The sequence below is a fragment of the Nanorana parkeri genome, unplaced genomic scaffold, assembly GCF_000935625.1.
Source record: "Nanorana parkeri isolate BGI_ZX_2015 unplaced genomic scaffold, ASM93562v1 scaffold1974, whole genome shotgun sequence".
Taxonomy (NCBI): domain Eukaryota; kingdom Metazoa; phylum Chordata; class Amphibia; order Anura; family Dicroglossidae; genus Nanorana; species Nanorana parkeri.
In genome coordinates, this window is record NW_017308242.1 from 31,899 (window position 1) to 50,074 (window position 18,176).

The following is an 18,176-nucleotide window of genomic DNA, read 5'->3' on the forward strand; positions in this document are numbered from 1 at the left end:
CCCCCCTTCCCGTCCAGCCTTCACCCACCCACACTTACCTGACTCTCAGACCACCACTGTCACTGTCACTTTCTTCCGTGTCCCGACGGCCAGGGGGCGGGACTAAGTGGAGCGGGTCCTTTCTCCACACAGCAGACAGGCAGCTGACAGTGACAGTTCCGCTCCATCCCCGCCGCACAGCATGTCCTGCTTCTACTGCTGCGGGTGGCAGAGCGACGGGGAAGGAGCGGCACTATCGTGGGGGGCAGCATGAGGGAGCTGCAGGCCCTCTTGTTCCTCTCTGGGCCCATTAGTTCCTCCAGTGGTCTCAGCACAATTGCCTGCTGAGATTAAGTAAATCCTGTGTGCATGCATCCATTTTGGTAGATAGGCCCTGTAAAGCAAACCTGAAAAAAGCATACTTAACCAGAGAGAATAGAAATTCTCCCCATTTCACATACTCAATTAAAGTAGAAAGTAACTCTACTTAAATAGTCACAAACATTTCAGATGCAGAATGGTACTACTAACATCTTGCCAACCCAAGGTAAAGATAGTTTGGCAACTATAACAGACCTACAATGACATCTTTCATACACTAACCCCAAAACTGATCAAGGTTGGGGGTGAGGGGGTGGGTGGGGGTCAGTTTAATTTTTTTCTCAGGCCCCTGAGGCCAGGGCATATACCCAATAGTATTGTGTTTCCAAAGAACAATAACAGGGATATTACTTTTTTCAGTTGTTAGTTGCTGCCAACATTCATTTTCTGGTTCAGCTAATAGAAATAAAGTTCTAGAGGGGTTATAAAACTGTGTTATTGTTTTTGGCATTCTAGAGAAAATAATATGTGCTTTTATGACAAGAAGCTCAGTGTCTTGCTATTCTGTTTTACCTAATAGTTTTGATGTACCGCATGTTGCCCGTTGCTGCCAATCACCTTCCAACTGCCAGTTTGCAGCGCAAGGCAAATCAAGGATTCTGATTGTTGGTTTAGGGAAGAATGAAATATTCTTGATAGCATGCTTTTTTTTACAGCAGCCACTTTTTTTCTTAAAGGCAAAAAGGGTAGGAATTGAATTAAAGAGATAGAGGGGAATTTATCAAATCTGGAGCAGCTGTGCACGGCAACCAATCAGCGTCTCTGTTTCATTTTAAAATCTTAACCGAACAAACTGAAGGGAGATGCTGATTGGTTGCCATGGTCAACTGCTTCTGTTTCTGTCTGCTCCAGTTTTCATAAATACCCCCCATTGTTCATTTCCATTATTATACTCACCTTAGGAAAAAGAATGAAAAATTATGTGATAATTTATTCTATTTTAATTCACTCACATGTTATATTCACTCACATGTTTTTCTCTTTGTTTTTCTTTTCTGCAGTCCTTTAGTTTGCTGTTTTTTAACTCAGGGTTTGCTGCTTGCCATTGGTGATCTGTATACATATAAAGCTTTTGTGTGTACAGTCAAAATGGCTTCTAGATTTGACTTGATTCTAACTTCTACTCATGCATGGTGTACTGCCGTACAGTTCACAGACACCATAGGGGGGAAGCTTTTTTGTAACTTGAGAGAAATATGGGTATTGTCTAGGGTTGCCATCTTTTCTTCAAGTGAAACCCGAACACTCTATTGCTGCTTCACTGGGGTCCCTAGGTGACATTAGGGGCCTGAAAGACCCCTAATGTCACCTAGGGACCAGGAGGGCATCTTTAGACGTCCTTCCCCTCCCCCCAATCATGTGTGGCACCCTCCCTCCAATCGTGTGTTCCTGCTCGCACCCCCTAGCGCGCAGAAAAAACCCGCCTGTTCTTTACACCCGTTACCGGCTGTGTCACATAAGACCGATCAGCGGCTCTATATCCGCCGATCGATTGTATGTTGTGATTTGCCCGCTCCTCCCTCCACCCCGTCGAGTGCTGCAGCCGCCACCTGGAGTGCCCCCCCGTCCTGACCCCTCACCTTCAATCCTGGGATCCGCTAGCCCATCTGCGTCCCGGGACCGCCTCGGGAGGGTGTCAGGAGGTAAGATGGGAGGGAGATCAGCATCTTCCTCCTTGCTGTGAATGCGGAGGTGATGTGTAATACATCACTTCCGCATTCACCTGTCAGTCATCTGGCTGCTATAGCCAGAGAAAAGAAGGTGATGAAGCAGATCTGTGTGTTTCATCAGCTTCTTTTGGGGTCCCCAGGTGACATTAGGGATCCTAGAGACCCCTAATGTCTCCATAAAGAGGACCTGTCAGTGTGCCTTTGCTATTATATAGGGGGATAGTTATCCCCCTAATGTAATAGCAATAACAATAAGTGTAAAAATAAATACATATAAATAAAAAAAGTAAAAAATAAATACAAGTCACATATAAAAAAAAGTAAAAAACAAACACCCCAAATTTATAGGTCCCCCACTCCCACGTTTACGCACATAAAAACGTAAATATGCGTCAGACGCACCAGCACGTGAAAGCGACAATTGCGCTACACATGTTACATATCGCCGCAAATGTCGGAGTGAGAGCAATAATTCTAGGGCCATCAATCACTGATAACACTAAACTTATGAGCGCTAAAAGCTTTTACAGCGTCGCCTATGGCCAATTTTGGGTATTGTAGTTTTTCGAGGTTTTGTGCACGCAATTTTGAGGCTTGACATGTTTGGTGTCTTTTTACCCGACAAGACCCCGCCTTTTATATTTTACCGAAAAATTGGGTAATAATAAATGTTTTATAATTTAATATAGGGAGAACAGTTTTTTTGTTACATTTTCTGTCATTTTTCCTTAATATAGTAAAAAATTAAACCCCCAGTGGTGATTAAATACCACCAAAAGAAAGCTCTATGTGTCCCTAAAAAATGCGCGATGGGCGCTGGGCTCAGTAATGCGATGGGCGCTGGGCTCAGTAACGCGATGAGCGCTGGGCTCCTAATGCGATGGGCGCCTGGCTCAGTAACGCAATGGACTTGGGCGCCTCATATAAGTATTGTCTTACCCCTATGATGGCAGATGAGTCCTCAGTTTGGCTCCTGTGAGTCCCCCCCCTCCCTGTGTGCAGATCTGATGTCGGCTGGTGATGGGGGCGGGGCCGCTCTGTGCTCTCTGCTGAATGTAGCTGTCAGAGCCGGTGTAATATTAAGTCTCCGACGGCCAAACACAATCAGGCTGAGCAGGACCCTGGGGGTTGCCCCTGTCTGCCTACATCTTGTGTCCAGTTTTCAGCTGACTTGAAAACCGGGCACAAGATTTAAAACCCGTACTGTCCGGGTGAATCCCAGACAGGTGGTAACCCTAGTGTTGTCATTGCTCACCTCTTGTGTCTGAAAAGTAAGTGGTGGAAGGTATTTGCCCTCCTGCAAATACTCGGAAAACCTCCTGAGGAGCCCCCAGCTGCCTACAAAGCCCCCGGCCTGGTACAGACTCTGCAGCCCCCACTGTGCCTCCTAGGCCCTCTGCAGTGCCCTCCCCAAGCTACCTTACATATACCATGCAAGCCTCCAAAGAGCTCCCAGCTGTCTACAAAGCCCCCAGCCTGCTGCAGGTCCTGCATCCCCCACTGTGCCCCCTAGGCCCTCTGCAGTGCCCTCCCCAAGCTACCTTATATATACCATGTGAGCCTCCAAAGAGCTCCCAGCTGTCTACAAAGCCCCCAGCCTGCTGCAGGCCCTGCAGCCCCCACTGTGCCCCCTAGGCCCTCTGCAGTGGACCCCTTTCCCAAGCTAACAGAGGACACCTCATCCTCTTGCAGTGCCCCCCTGGACCCCACCGTGCCCTTCTAGCAGATCAGGAGTTCTTATGTACTGTATAAAAGCCAGGGGCAGCTAGGCAACTAGAATTTTCCGAAGGAAGTCAGTGATGGTAGCCTCCATATTTCTCTCATGACAGTTTTCCTTATTATGTCTAAAAACTGCCAGCCATTTTGAATTGTTGAACTGCATTATCATAATGAAGAATTCCATTCTGTTATATTCCAACTAAGGTTGTCTTCCCTTCAACTTGGAGCCCTTTTAATATGGCTGCTGCATCTAAGTTGGAAAATGTGTTATATTTGGAAGGAAAGCATTGCCAAAGATATTGGAGTGTTTGTGGACATGAAGAGTTATCTGGACTATGTCTTATGGGAATAATTGTCTTCATTAACGTGACAAGACGCAGGACTTGGTCAGGAATCAGGGCTGATTAATGGCAGAGATTAAAGAGATATGAATCTTTTCCTGATACTTGCTAAAAGCTCCAAGTGCCCAGACAGGCTGTGAAGTAAATGTTTTCTCACTTCTGCAAGGAAATATAATTCATTTGTGTCAGAGCTGAAGAATTCAATCCAACACATTCATCTTTAGTTAAATGGATTAAATGTTTCCCTGGTATTCTGTCTTTCTTTCCATATGTCTTTTGAATCAGGGGATCTGCATATGTAGTAGCAAAATGTCTCTAGGGTCACCCTAGCATACACTGATTATGTGACTATGGGGGTTATTCACTCAGCTGCCAAAGGCAGCCGAGTGAATAAGCGAGCTGGAGAGAACTGAGCCGAACGCCATTCGGCTATTCATTTTGGCCCCGTACAGCTGATTTCAGCCATACATCGGCTGACTTCGGCTGGCTACGGTCAGCCGAACATGCTCTCCATGCTCTCCGAAGTGAAGAAGCTGTTCGACTCAGCCAATCCTGTTTGGTTCGAATTCGAACTTTAGAACATGCAAAAAGTTTGAACTCTAACTCAATGCAAGTCTATGGAACCAGAACTTTGAAAATCAAATGTCCCCTTTTTGAAGGCTTATATGCAAGTTATTGGCCATAAATGTATGTATGGGGATCTGGGTGCTGCCCTGGGTGACATGTATCAATAAAAAAAGAAAAGAAAAAAAAAGGTGTGGGGTTCCCCCCAAAAGTCATATCAGACCCTTTAGGTGTGGTAGGAATTTAAGGAAAGACCCAAGTTACAATAAAAAAAAAAGTGGGTGGGGTTCCCCCTCAAAGTCATACCAGGCCCTTAAGGTCTGGTAGGAATTTTAAGGAGGAACCTCACCCCTGGGGAAAAAAAAACGTGGGGTCCCCCTAAAATTCCCAACCAGAACCTTGATCCGAGCACAGGCCTGGCAGGGCTCCCTCATTCTCCCCCCCCATATTGGCAAAATATAAACTATTGGGCGGAGATAGCGGTGACGGCTAGCTAGCTCCGCCCAACTGTGTACAGTCGTATGGCACCTGACAGGTGAGCCATGATTGGGCAAAGCCATCATTACTTTGCCCAATCATGGCTCTTACAGAGTTCTGTGCCCTGATTGGGCAAAGTCTTGCACCTGACCTGTGGTCAGGTGCAAGGCTTTAGCCAATCAGGGCTCACAAGGCACTCTGCGGTGCGCAGTGCCTTGTGGCGCACTTGGCGGGCAAAGAGCCCGCCAAACGCCATGACAGTTTTTGTGTTCACCGAACACACGAACTGCCAATGTTTGAGTCGAACTCTTGCTCATCTCGAGCATCAAGCCCATCCCTAATGGAAACCAATCAGCTTCTCTCAATCACTTTCAAATTATTATTAATATTATTATTACATAGTATTTATATAGCGCCAACAGTTTGCGCAGCGCTTTACAATGTAAGGAAGACATTACAATTACAATACAATTCAAGACAGGATGGTAAGGAGGGCCCTGCCCCTGAGGGCTTACAATCTGAAAGAGGAGGGGGAAATGATACATGAGGAGGTAGCTGTGTGGGGATGAATTGTTTGAGAATGTGATGGTTCAGTGGTTAGGTTGAGGTGGGATAGGCTTCCCTGAAGAGAAGAGTCTTCAGGGAACGCCTAAAGACAGTCAGGGTGGGAGATAGACGGACAGGTTGGGGTAAAGAGTTCCAGAGGATGGGAGAGACTCTAGAGAAGTCCTGGAGGCGAGTATGGGAGGAATTGACTAGGGAGCTGGAAAGCAGGAGGTCTAGGGAAGAGCGGAGTGGACGGTTAGGGTGATATTTTGAGACAAGGTCTGAGATATATCCGGGGGCAGAGTTGTGGATGGCTTTATAAGTGACTGTTAATATTTTGAATTTTATCCTCTGGGCGAGTGGAAGCCAGTGGAGGGATTGGCAGAGGAGAGAAGAGAGAAGCTGATTGGTTCCCATGCACATCTGCTCCAGTTTTTGTCTGCTTCAGTTTTGATAAATTCCCCCCAATGTTTCTCTCCTCTCTTCAACTATCTCCTTTTCTCCTCTAACATGGTAGGCAATAACAACTTTACAGGTCCAGCCTGGAGTACAGGAGTTACTTTAGTCCTACATATGTTAATATAAGGTACCATTAATGTAAGTTAAAAAAGGGGATTAGAACTGTATTAGGTTTGTAGATTAGCCACCACGTCTCATATGGCTTAACACAGGGGTCCTCAAACTTTCCAAACAAAGGGCCAGTTCACTGTCTATCAGACCTTGGGGTGCCTGCTGTGGCCAGTAGGAGTAAGCAATATAGCAGTCTTAGTGGCTGGTGGGAAAAAAAAATATCCTTGTGTCTGTGGTTAGTTGGAGGAGTAATATTGCCCCATGGTTGGTGTCAGTGGGAGGAATAGTGCCCCACCGTTGGTATAATTGGAAGATATAATGTCCCTTGTTGGTGTATTCGGCCTGCTGGCTGCAGTTTAGGGCCCACTACCTTAACATCTAAGGAGCCATTAGGATGTTAAGTCCACCTTTAATAAAAGAAATATATACTACCCAAAACTATTTTTCGTGTAATAAATGGCATATTTAGGAAATGGTACTATATACTTTAAATACACTTTCACTAAATATATAGAGAACCTTTGTGGTAGTGGTCTTTTAACAGGACTGCTGTGGGTGTGCAGTCCTGTTAAAAGACTGTTTGCACCCAAACACCACCAATAAAGTCCTTGGTGGTGTTTGGGCGCAAAGTCCTGTTGGGGGCAAAATCTCAGGTTGGAAGGGCTCAGAACATGTTAGTGTAGGAATTTTGTTTTAATTTTTGCCAAAGCTGACTAGTTTCTAAAAATTAGCAGGAATTCTTAACTTAACAATTAAATATATTATGAATGTCATGTTGTTTTCATTATATATTTTGCACAGACAGTCCCCACATTACTTTTTCCCTATAAAGACAAATCAAGAGCTAACTGAGCATTTTTCAGTTTGTATTACATATACAGTAAATTATTGTACACTTGACATAACAGGCTTAGGAGAGTTCCTTTTTCATAGTGGGGGATCCCCGTACTAAAACTAAAGAGAACTTTTTTTTTTAGCTCAGAGCATAAATCCCCAGAAGAGAGAAGTACATAAAATTAGAACAGCAACCAAAACTATTTTTGAATAGCGTGAGAAAGGTTTAGAACCTCATGTGTGGGGAAGAGAAAAGAATCCAGGACTACAGCCAGCAATAAAGTAAAGGGAGGGAATGGAACATCTGCAATGAAGTCCTTGCTTGTAGAAATAAGTGAATGTCGCTGGAACATGCAAAATTCTACTTCTAAAGGTGTTTTGGAAGTGGTATTGTGCAGTGTTTTAGCACTGGCCAGGCATCTCGCATACTAGAAAATCTGCCAAGGCTGCTTCAGACTGGTATTGGAGTAAGTGAAAAGAACAGGAGGGCCACACTAAAATGTTGGAGTCCTAAAATATTCAATTTTGAATGGAATAAATACCTTTGGAATCCAATTTTTTGCGTAGTACTCCTGTTCCTCTCACTTCCTCAGGATGTCCTTGCTGTCTCGTGTCCCTGTTGGGGTGGTTTCTCCTTATGTCCTGAGAGGTCACTGGGTCTGGACATCTGACCAGTAAAGACAAGACAGCAAAAAAATAGTTTTAAACCATACTTGGTCTCTTCAAAATGAACAAAAAAATAATAATTCTGCCGTTCCACTCAATGAAGTAAGTAGTAGTAGTTATATACATTATACCTGAAAATCAAAATCCTTACATCACGTTTCATGTTTGCTTTATGTTATAGAGGACACATACAACTCAGAAGAAGTGGTAGACCATCAGCCAGTTCTTGTACGAGTAATGGACACAGCTGATCAAGTAAGTTAAAATGCTGAGAGATTGATGCAGGTAAAAGATTGCTCAGACTAGTTTGGTTATTGATATTTTTGAGCCTCTATTTTATGCTCAAGTCAACAGTTGATGCACATGAATTGCTATTGCTGATTTTAAAAGGTTTCATGATATAACATGACATTCACCTTCAGCCACCATCTAATGTCTATGTCTATCTATAAGAAACATTTAGGAATCAAAGCTGAACTCTAGGCAAGTAGATACAAACATAGCCAAAAAACATTTATATACTGGAGGTGATTTGCTGGCTGAAGGATTTATCATTTTGTGGAGCCATTTCTGTGATTTAGAAATCCCTTCCAGATGGCATAGTTAGGTCCCTGACGTCTACTGCACAGAACACACTTTCAGCTTATGACCGGGTAAGGAAGAAGCTGCAGCAATGACTCAACACTCTACTTTCTCCTACTGTCTTCAAACCTGCGTGCAGCAGAGCCTGAATAGCTCCTCATGCTTACCATACTTTTGAAGTCCATGGGTGTCCTGTGCCCTAACCCTCTCCATCAGGAGTGTTGAATAAGAGCCAATAAAGTCCTTGATTGCATCAAAGGTGAATGGCACCCATCTGTTCACATTGCTCCACTATTGCTGAGGACCAGACCCTGAGGTGAAATGCAAGCCCACCCTGCTTCTAGGGTTCCTTAAATGCCCTCACAGGTCGGGAGGATGCCGTTAAGCAGTTAGAGCAACAGTTTTCTCTTTCTTCGGGTTTAAACCATATGAGCTGTTGTAAACACATCAGTCAGTGATATACGGTTTCTTCAAAGGGTTTGTTGAACAGTTTGACCCAATTAAAGAAGTGGAAACAAAATAAATCTCCTGGCAGGATCAAGAGGTAATTAAATAATGTAACATAGAACACTCAGAAAAGCAAAACCTGCGGTAATAATACTTCTGACAGACTGCACCATATACAGTATATAATTTTAATTTTGCTCATCATTCCACTTAAAGGGCCTACAATTTCCTGTGGTTTATCTTCATGTTAAAGAGACAATAAGCTACTCTAATGATTGTGATTAGTTACAAAAGGGTGGAAAACCCTTGAACATAACACATTAGATACTGTTTATCAGTTTGACAGTAAAGTCACATGACAAGGTAGTCACATGACAAGGTTGTACCATGTGGTGACTTGCCTGTTTTCATCATTACCACCTCCTATCCTTTCCCTTCTCCCATCATAACACATGTTCTGCCATGCCATGTATCTGTCTTCATAGTTACAGGGACAGACGGGTCGCTGTCTTTCAGAAGCTTCATAGCACTCATCTCCTAACAAGAAGGCTGTCTGATGGATGGAGGGTTAACTACGTTCTCTGCATTTTTGTACACAAATGCTGCTTTGTGGGCATAAACAGCCTGGTATCTGGTACACTCTGCTCAGGTTGTAGGACAGAATGCTCCTGTGCCAGACAATGAATCTTTTGAGCTCATTCTTTGTCAGATTCAAAGGGGCCTTTGAAGTGAGTTAAAAACCTTAAGGATCTCTTCGTATTAGCAGAATATGCACAAGTCAATCCGAGCATGAGATGTGCAATTTCTGTTCAAACCCAATGACCTTGGCTGAGGAATCTTTGACCAGAATATTTTATAATTCCACAATATCAAAATCCACTGCCAAGTCCGGGGAATGAGAGTTTTAGTCCTGGAAGTGCTCAGCATAGGAGTTTTACCTGGTGGACTAGTAGCACGGAGGTACAGAGATGGTTAACATTTACACTTGGCACATACACACCCTTCCAACAATATGTAATTTTGTTTGGTCTTCTTTAAAGGAAACCAGTCTTTGAATAAAATTAGTAAATTAATCTCATATGTTTATAGTATGCACAATCCTGTGCCTGCAGATCCCGCTTACCTAAATAACTTAGCCAGCATAAACCAGGCCTTAATAATGCCTTTTCGATGCCCTCCTCTGAGCTGTACTAATTGGGCTTCATTACAGGACAGTGTTGACCTTATATGCAACTGAAGATCAATACACGCTTAACATCTTTTGCATGCCTATCCAGCAGTTGTTCCTCTGAGGTTGTCCTGGCTTCTCTATTCCCTTAGTATCCCACCCACTTTTTTGGAACTTTACATCCTGTCCTTATTCCTGCATGTCTAGTGTTAGGTTACTAGTTTTATATTGGGGTAGGAAAAGGTATATGTTAAGCCTTTCTAGTGCAGTACATTTTATTAGAAGAGTCTTTTTTGTAAACGAATCCACTTTTTTAACACACCAAAAACAAAAGCTCCTTCAGTGCAATACAGTTTAATCACACTAGCTCTTCCCAGTGTGAATCATATGGACCTTTTATGTGCAGATTAATTTAGCTAACTTTAGAAAGGCACCACTATTGAAGACCCCTCCAAAGTTTTCTAGGTTTTCAAGAATTAGAACCCAGGCACTTCATTCCGCTGATGAAATGCAGGTGTCCCAACACTGTATTGAGAAGCACCCACATTGCACTGTGGAATGCAGTGGAGGTGTGTTGATGCTTGACATTCTCAAAAGTCAAAATTTGCATTGACTTCTGGGACATGGAGAACAATGGGGACATTTCTAAGTGTGTTCTACAACCATAGGGTGGTGCCTTCTATAAATATACAAGGTTCATTTGTGCATTTTTTATCTTCAGACAAGTTTACGTTAAGTTGTTCTACTTGTTTCCCATACTATAATTTTTCAAATGTATTAATTGTTCCTTGCTAAATATTATTTTATATTTACCTTAGGACCGGCCAGTGAATCCTGAACGGTATTTAAGCTGGGCTAATGCTTTTCTAGTCGTGTACAGCATTGATAACAAGAAGAGCTTCGAGGGCTGTCTTCAATACTTGGAGATAATCTCTCAGTACAACAAAGGAGCAGTACATGAGAGCCCAGTTCTGCTTATAGGAAACAAGCTTGACATGGAACGGTACAGGTATCAAACCTTATATACTGCCTAGTTACTTTCCAATACAAAACATCTTATCTGATATCTGTAATTCCTTCATGGCTGTGGGTATGTCACAGCAGGTAATTAATCCAAGTATTTTTCACCCTACTGTATATCTTCTCAGTTTTCTCAGTGCCCTCTCTCTACGCCACTCTCCTTTTTATACTTTTCTATTTTTTTCCCTTTATTACAGTTTTTAATGATTTTGCTCATAAATAGTCAAAGATATAATAATTGACCCTCATTCCTTTTGAAATACCACCCTGCATTCTCACCCTAGCCTAAACCTACTTTTTGTGCTTCAGAAAAGTCAAGAATGAGGGCATAAGCTCCACATTTGGAGGTCTTGCCCAAAAGTGCAGCATTTATCGAAACATGTATACCATTTTATCAACATAATATTGCAGAGCTTATGTAAGAATTGGAAAATATTAAGAACTTGAGGAAAAATGCTTTGGAGGTTCTTCTCAATAGAGTCTGACCTCATTAGAAGAAAACGGAACTTGGTTTTGCGTATATTTGCTGCCATGTAGCTAAGAATACCTAAAGCTTGGAAACCATCCACCCTCTTTTCCAAGAAGTCAAAAATTGGATGAAGGGAACACTAATAAATACAAAGCTTATGGACATTCCCTGAGACAAACATTTAAATAAATCTGTTTTCCATGACAACGTTGGTTGCACTACATTTGTCCCACAGATGGAACAACTTATTTTTTCCTTTCATTGAATCTATACTTGAGCATGTCTGGCATGGGGTGGGTGGTTGGGGAATTGGTTCCTAGCCCTCTACTCTATTCTCCATTACTCTCTTTCAATCTACCCTCTTCCATCCCTCTCCTGTTTACTATGTTTACACCCCGTAATAATTTGAAGCATGCTTTCCCTTGGGATAATCTGCTAGCAGAAATCAGCATCACTGAATCCTAACCCAAAGGTTGGTTTCCCACCCTTAGTTTCCATGACTGTTTTTATAAGGCCTTTACTCTAAGTATACAAAGTACCCTGGCCTGCACCATGTAGTTCTTGCTTTAAATGTGCATTTTGCCATTCCCAACTTTGCCAGCTATTGAAAATCGATATATTTTTTGGGAACGAATTCTTCTGCCAATTGTCCAACTGGCTGCCAGCTTTCCCACATGTTTGCAGGCATCCCTCTATTTACGGGGAAATTATATAGTGCTGATCCTTCAACAAAACATGATAAACAGAAGACCGCTGTTACAATACCAAATCTTACATTTTGAGCATCAACTATTAAAGAATTAAACAAAAAGTTGTGATGTTTGGCAAATTTTACTATTATCACATGCAGTAATAAGTACACTGAATAAATAATAGGGACTGTTACTTACTGTATGATTTGGTCCTCTAAACTTTATGGGCCAGGATAAGCTACATCCTCCTCTCCTCCTTCAGTACTCTCTAGAATGAATTTCTGTTATTATTGTGAATATTATTTTGCTAAGCTGCTGAAATAACAAGTTTCTTGAATTACAATGTAACAGCGTGCAATGCCCTATCTTTACTTGGTGTCCAATGTCCATGTACAATATAAAGGCAGGTGTCTTTTTGCTGAACCGAGGCTGATCTAGCATTTCTCTGTTTTCAGATTAGTTGATACTTCCTTCAGCAGCATTTTTTATTCCTGCAATGTCTCTTTAATACATTAACACACAATGCTCTATTTTTTCCCTTCTCTGCCTTTCTTTTCCTATCTGGAATCTCCACCTTTTGATTGCCCTCTTCTACAGAGTACACTGCCTATTTCATATTACTTCCTCTGTTCCAATGTGACAGTTCCATGTAGCAGGTATTAAGATATGTTTTTACCTATTTTTAAGCAGGACTTCAGGCAAACAGCAAATACTAAGGTGAAATACTTGTATGTTTACTGTTTTAGCTGCCAAATGATTTTTGATTGTATATATAGCCAGTCATGTTATTACACAGGTTTGTCAAAGTGATCTGCTGGACAGCTGCCATATTGGAAATAGCAGAGAGATCTTACTGACGTGCTTTGGTGTGGCCATCATAACAATAGCTATTTTTATTAACAATCTATTGCTAGGTAATACAGGAAACATATCTTTATTTGAACTGTGTATTATGATGTTTGCCTGGAGTAACAATTTAAGCAATTGGAAATGCTTTTCCTGTGATGAAATATTAGTTTCTGCCCATTGTAATATTTATTTGGGGTATGTGCTGTACTCATAATCCTTTATGATGATAAAGAAATGGTAGGCAAATATTAACATTAGTAAGTCATTTGGTCCAGTTTGTATTAAACTAGCCTGTTTTACATTTACAGTGAATTAAATGGGTCATTTTGGACCTGTGTATTTCATACATCATATATGCTGCATGATTGACTCCTCCTCTGCCTCTTCTCTCTGTGGTCCACTAACAGCTCCCACTCGGCCTATTCTCCCTATAATCCATGATCAGCTCCCACTCTGCCCCTTCTTCCTATGGTCTATGGCCAGCTCCCACACTGCCTCTTCTCCCTATGGTCCATGATCAGCTCCCACACTGCCTCTTCTCCCTATGATCCATGAGCAGCTCCCACTCTTCATTTCTGCCTATGGTCCATGATCTGCTCCCACTCTGCAGCTTTTCCCTATGGTCCATGATCAGCTCACACTCTGCCTCTTCTCCCTATGGTCAATGATCAGCTCCCACTCTACCTCTTCTCCCTATGTTTCATGATCAGCTCCCACTCTGCATCTTCTCCCTATGGTCCCTGATCAGCTCACACTCTGCCTCTTCTCCCTATGGTCAATGATCAGCTCCCACTCTACCTCTTCTCCCTATGTTTCATGATCAGCTCCCACTCTGCATCTTCTCCCTATGGTCCCTGATCAGCTCACACTCTGCCTCTTCTCCCTATGGTCAATGATCAGCTCCCACTCTACCTCTTCTCCCTATGTTTCATGATCAGCTCCCACTCTGCATCTTCTCCCTATGGTCCCTGATCAGCTCACACTCTGCCTCTTCTCCCTATGGTCAATGATCAGCTCCCACTCTACCTCTTCTCCCTATGTTTCATGATCAGCTCCCACTCTGCATCTTCTCCCTATGGTCCCTGATCAGCTCACACTCTGCCTCTTCTCCCTATGGTCAATGATCAGCTCCCACTCTACCTCTTCTCCCTATGTTTCATGATCAGCTCCCACTCTGCATCTTCTCCCTATGGTCCCTGATCAGCTCACACTCTGCCTCTTCTCCCTATGGTCAATGATCAGCTCCCACTCTACCTCTTCTCCCTATGTTTCATGATCAGCTCCCACTCTGCATCTTCTCCCTATGGTCCCTGATCAGCTCACACTCTGCCTCTTCTCCCTATGGTCAATGATCAGCTCCCACTCTACCTCTTCTCCCTATGTTTCATGATCAGCTCCCACTCTGCATCTTCTCCCTATGGTCCCTGATCAGCTCACACTCTGCCTCTTCTCCCTATGGTCAATGATCAGCTCCCACTCTACCTCTTCTCCCTATGTTTCATGATCAGCTCCCACTCTGCATCTTCTCCCTATGGTCCCTGATCAGCTCACACTCTGCCTCTTCTCCCTATGGTCAATGATCAGCTCCCACTCTACCTCTTCTCCCTATGTTTCATGATCAGCTCCCACTCTGCATCTTCTCCCTATGGTCCCTGATCAGCTCACACTCTGCCTCTTCTCCCTATGGTCAATGATCAGCTCCCACTCTACCTCTTCTCCCTATGTTTCATGATCAGCTCCCACTCTGCATCTTCTCCCTATGGTCCCTGATCAGCTCACACTCTGCCTCTTCTCCCTATGGTCAATGATCAGCTCCCACTCTACCTCTTCTCCCTATGTTTCATGATCAGCTCCCACTCTGCATCTTCTCCCTATGGTCCCTGATCAGCTCACACTCTGCCTCTTCTCCCTATGGTCAATGATCAGCTCCCACTCTACCTCTTCTCCCTATGTTTCATGATCAGCTCCCACTCTGCATCTTCTCCCTATGGTCCCTGATCAGCTCACACTCTGCCTCTTCTCCCTATGGTCAATGATCAGCTCCCACTCTACCTCTTCTCCCTATGTTTCATGATCAGCTCCCACTCTGCATCTTCTCCCTATGGTCCCTGATCAGCTCACACTCTGCCTCTTCTCCCTATGGTCAATGATCAGCTCCCACTCTACCTCTTCTCCCTATGTTTCATGATCAGCTCCCACTCTGCATCTTCTCCCTATGGTCCCTGATCAGCTCACACTCTGCCTCTTCTCCCTATGGTCAATGATCAGCTCCCACTCTACCTCTTCTCCCTATGTTTCATGATCAGCTCCCACTCTGCATCTTCTCCCTATGGTCCCTGATCAGCTCACACTCTGCCTCTTCTCCCTATGGTCAATGATCAGCTCCCACTCTACCTCTTCTCCCTATGTTTCATGATCAGCTCCCACTCTGCATCTTCTCCCTATGGTCCCTGATCAGCTCACACTCTGCCTCTTCTCCCTATGGTCAATGATCAGCAATCATTGCCTCTTCTCCCTGTGCTCCATTATCAGCTCCCACTTTGCCTCTTCTCCCTATGGTCCATGATCAGCTATCACTCTGCCTCTTCTTCCTATGTGTTCTGAATAACTCAGATACAATTCAGGTTTAAATTATACTGTTCATGAACGGAAATACATTTAGTAGTGCAAAAAAAAAAAAAAGAAGAATAATATAACTATCTCTGAAATATTTGGAAAGCTAGTTTTATGACAAGAATAGGAAGAGTGGATTATACGAAAATTCTCATTATGGCCCATGATCAGCTCCCGCTCTGACTCTCCTCCTTATAGTGCATGATCGACTGCCTCTTCTCATTATGGTCCATGATCAGCTCCCACTCTGCCTTTTCTCCCTATGGTCTACAATTAGCTCCCACTGTGCTTCTTTTCCCTATGGTCCATGACCAACTCCCACTCTGCTTCTTCTCCCTATGGTCCATGATCAGCTCCCACTCTGCCCCTTCTCTCTATGTTCCAGGATTAGCTCCCACTCTGCCCCTTCCCCCTATGGTCCATGATCAGCTACCACTCTGCTTATTCTCCCTATGGTCCAGGATCAGCTCCCACTCTGCTTCTTCTCCCTATGGTCCTTGATCATCTCCCACTCTACCCCATCTCCCTATGGTCCACGATCAGCTCCGACTCTGCTTCTTCTCCCAATGGTCCATGATCAGCTCCCACTCTGCTTCTTCTCCCTATGGTCCATTATCAGCTCCCACTCTGCCTCTTCTCCCTATGGTCCATGATCAGCTCCCACTCTGCTTCTTCTTCCTATGGTCCATTATCAGCTCCCACTCTGCCTCTTCTCCCTATGGTCCATGAAGCTCCCACTCTCCTTCTTCTCCCTATGGTCCATGATCAGCTCCCACTCTGCTTCTTCTCCCTATGGTCCATTATCAGCTCCCACTCTACCCCATCTCCCTATGGTCCATGATCAGCTCCCACTCTGCTTCTTCTCCCTATGGTCCATGATCAGCTTCCACTCTGCTTCTTCTCCCTATGGTCCATGATCAGCTCCCACTCTGCCTCTTCTCCCTATGGTCCATGATCAGCTCCCACTCTGCCTCTTCTCTCAATGATCAATGATCAGCAATCACTGCTTCTTCTCCCTATGGTCTATTATCAGCTCCCACTCTACCCCATCTCCCTATGGTCCATGATCAGCTCCCACTCTGCTTCTTCTCCCTATGGTCTATTCAGCTCCCACTCTACCCCATCTCCCTATGGTCCATGATCAGCTCCCACTCTGCTTCTTCTCCCTATGGTCCATTATCAGCTCCCACTCTGCCCCTTCTCCCCATGGTCCATGATACGCCCCCACTCTGCTTCTTCTCCCTATGGTCCATCATCAGCTCCCACGCTGCTTCTTCTCCCTATGATCCATGATCAGCTCCCACTCTGCCTCTTCTTCCTACGTGTTCTGAATAACTCAGATACAATTCAGGTTTAAATTATACTGTTCATGAACGGAAATACATTTAGTAGTGCAAAAATAATGAATAATAAACTATCTCTGACATAATTGGAAAGCTAGTTTTATGACAAGGATAGGAAGAGAGGATTCTACGAAAATTCTGTTTGAATAATGTAATATGCAAAACCCTGACAAGTTATTATGCAGCTTAGTAGAAAATATGTTTAGAATGCAGAAGAGGAAAGAATGACAAATGAAGTGTGGCTTATGTGTATTAGCAAATAGGAAAAAGCAAAATTACTTCTGTTACTGTACATGCTTTAGTTAATGCACAGTGTAACTTAGTAGTATTAACAACTCTTTGTCCTTTGTCAGACAGGTCAGTAAAGCAGATGGTTCAGCTCTTGCCTCCCGTCATGGCTGCCTGTTTCGGGAGGTGTCTGCTTGCCTGGATTTCCGATTGGTGCAGCAGGTGTTTCATGATGCTATACATGAGGTGAGGAGAGATGCAGACAGGTCTGCTCATATTAGACCTCCATTGTACATCAGCGAAGAAAGGGCGCTGCTTGGTCTACCTCCCTTGTCCTCCTCTGCAACGTCCAGCCGTCATGGCATGCCTACCTTAAGCACCCTTTCTCCACTAAGTTACAAAGAGATCCCTTCTGTGGCTCAAGCCAAACTTGTTACCGTGAAATCATCCAGAGCCCAGAGCAAACGTAAGGCACCCACGCTGACCCTCCTTAAGGGGTTTAAGATTTTTTAATGATAAAAAGGCCATACCTCTTTTTGGCATGAAGTACAGTGTCCTTAATCACTATTTATGACCTGGATCGCAGAATAGCTAAAGATTGCCATGGTCTGAAGCTAATGACTGTATATGACCTATTATTTTTAAATCTTGAACTTGACAATGCAGTGCAGGACAGCTGGTTGAAGAACATTGCAACAGCTCTTCTATACCATCCTCCCCATGATGTCCATTTGACCAAGCAGATATGTCTATTTATTCATGAGCTACATATGACAGCTACTTGGAAGACAGTGGAAATAAAGATGATGTTTAGGTCCATGATACCTTTAAATGTAAACAATGCATTTTATGGAGGCCATATACAGGACAGGTTGCAATTGTGCATCTTACTGGATTTGGGAAGAACAGGGTCAGCTTATCATCAAAGAACATGTCGGTTTTGCACTGCATGATGGTACTGAATGCCAGAGACTTGATGATGTGCTATCCAGATGTTTAGACTACTCCTGTTGCCAAC

At 43.7% G+C, this 18,176-nt stretch overlaps 1 protein-coding gene across 1 annotated transcript in view; it reads left to right on the forward strand.

The window, feature by feature from the left end:
• Positions 1 to 17,693, forward strand: part of RASL12 (RAS like family 12) — a 30,391-nt gene extending 12,698 nt beyond the window's left edge. Inside the window, exons 4-6 of the mRNA XM_018572243.1 lie at positions 7,929 to 8,002; positions 10,763 to 10,953; positions 17,284 to 17,693. Of these exons, the coding sequence (XP_018427745.1) occupies positions 7,929 to 8,002; positions 10,763 to 10,953; positions 17,284 to 17,671 (653 nt within the window). The 3' untranslated portion in view covers positions 17,672 to 17,693. The remainder of the gene's footprint in view (positions 1 to 7,928; positions 8,003 to 10,762; positions 10,954 to 17,283) is intronic.
• The last annotated feature ends 483 nt before the right edge of the window (positions 17,694 to 18,176 follow it).